At 61.4% G+C, this 1563-nt stretch overlaps 1 protein-coding gene across 1 annotated transcript in view; it reads left to right on the forward strand.

Moving 5' to 3' along the window:
- Positions 1-385: 385 nt before the first annotated feature.
- The window catches only part of NPR2 (natriuretic peptide receptor 2), a 16945-nt gene continuing 15767 nt past the window's right edge, over positions 386-1563 (forward strand). The window contains exon 1 of the mRNA XM_007455974.1: positions 386-1052. Coding sequence (XP_007456036.1) covers positions 386-1052 — 667 coding nt within the window. The remainder of the gene's footprint in view (positions 1053-1563) is intronic.

A 1563-nucleotide genomic window follows, 5' to 3' on the forward strand; every position in this document is an offset into this window, starting at 1 on the left:
AGCCAACCGCCCCCCCTCCACCCCATCCCAGTCTCGGATCCCCTTTTCCTTCTCAGCTTTAGATTCATCAGACGATTTCACCTCTCACTCTCCCCATCCCAGTCACAGGCCCCCTTGGTCCCTCCCTCCTCCTGCCACCCTACTCTTAGCCCTCCTCCGTCCCTGCCCTAGGCTGGTGGACCCACTCCTTACCCACTCCCCGGGGCTTCCTCCCATCTCCTCCTCCCCGATTCCTGCCACTTTCTGTATCCCAGCCTACCTAGCTTATCCTCACTTCTCTCCCTGGCGGCCTTCCCCGGGTTCCAGGCTGGGCGGTGCTTGTGGCTCCCCCGTAGGCCAGAGTGGCCCCAGGTTCTGGGGGGGGTGGGGCCGCTGCTTTCTCCCCATGGCACTGCCATCACTCCTGCTGGTGGTGGCGGCCCTGGCAGGTGGGGTGCGTCCTCCAGGGTCGCGGAACCTGACGCTGGCGGTGGTGCTGCCAGAACACAACCTGAGCTATGCCTGGGCCTGGCCACGGGTGGGTCCCGCTGTGGCACTCGCTGTGGAGGCGCTGGGCCGGGCGCTGCCCGTGGACCTACGGTTCGTCAGCTCTGAACTAGATGGCGCCTGCTCTGAGTACCTGGCCCCGCTGCGCGCTGTGGACCTCAAGCTCTACCACGATCCCGACCTTCTGTTGGGCCCCGGTTGCGTGTACCCCGCTGCCTCTGTGGCCCGCTTTGCCTCACACTGGCGCCTTCCCCTGCTGACTGCGGGTGCTGTGGCCTCTGGTTTTGCGGCTAAGAATGAGCACTATCGTACCCTGGTGCGCACTGGTCCCTCTGCTCCCAAGCTGGGTGAGTTTGTAGTGACGCTACACGGGCACTTCAATTGGACTGCGCGTGCTGCCTTGCTGTATCTGGATGCTCGCACAGATGACCGGCCTCACTACTTCACCATCGAGGGCGTCTTTGAGGCCCTGCAGGGCAGCAACCTCAGTGTGCAGCACCAGGTGTATGCCCGTGAGCCGGGGGGCCCTGAGCAGGCCACCCACTTCATCCGGGCCAACGGGCGCAGTGAGTGTGGCCCGGGCTACTTAGGGTCAGGGGAGGAGGGTCGCTGTGTCCCTGGAGCTGAGCACTGGGAAGCTGTAGATGGAGATAGCCGTGGAGGAGCCGAATGTGGTGGTTGGGATCAAGAAACACGTGCGGATGGAGCCCCTGGGAGGGGCTAAGGCGTTACGTTGGGGGGCTTGTGGATGTCACAGACAGATGTGAACAAGGATTAAGATGGCCTGAGGGGAGAACCTTGTGTCGGGGAGAGTGTGGGATTGGGGCACGTTGAATTTGGGGAGCAGTGTGAGTTCCCTGGAGTAGTGAATGTGGTTGATGGTCACTCCAAAATGTGTGCCTGTCTGTGAGCAGAGACTTCTCAGACTGGGCCGCCAGTACCCCTTGGTGGCATAAAAAGCATGAAGACTCCATAAATGGGCTTTGCGGTGCAGCTGGTTAGGTTGGGAAAGACAGGTAAAGCTCACACTGAGAGAAGTTCTGAGCAGTCAGTGCCTTTGAGCTTAGGGAAAGACAG

Source organism: Lipotes vexillifer, unplaced genomic scaffold, assembly GCF_000442215.2.
Source record: "Lipotes vexillifer unplaced genomic scaffold, Lipotes_vexillifer_v1.1 scaffold920, whole genome shotgun sequence".
NCBI classification, from domain to species: domain Eukaryota; kingdom Metazoa; phylum Chordata; class Mammalia; order Artiodactyla; family Lipotidae; genus Lipotes; species Lipotes vexillifer.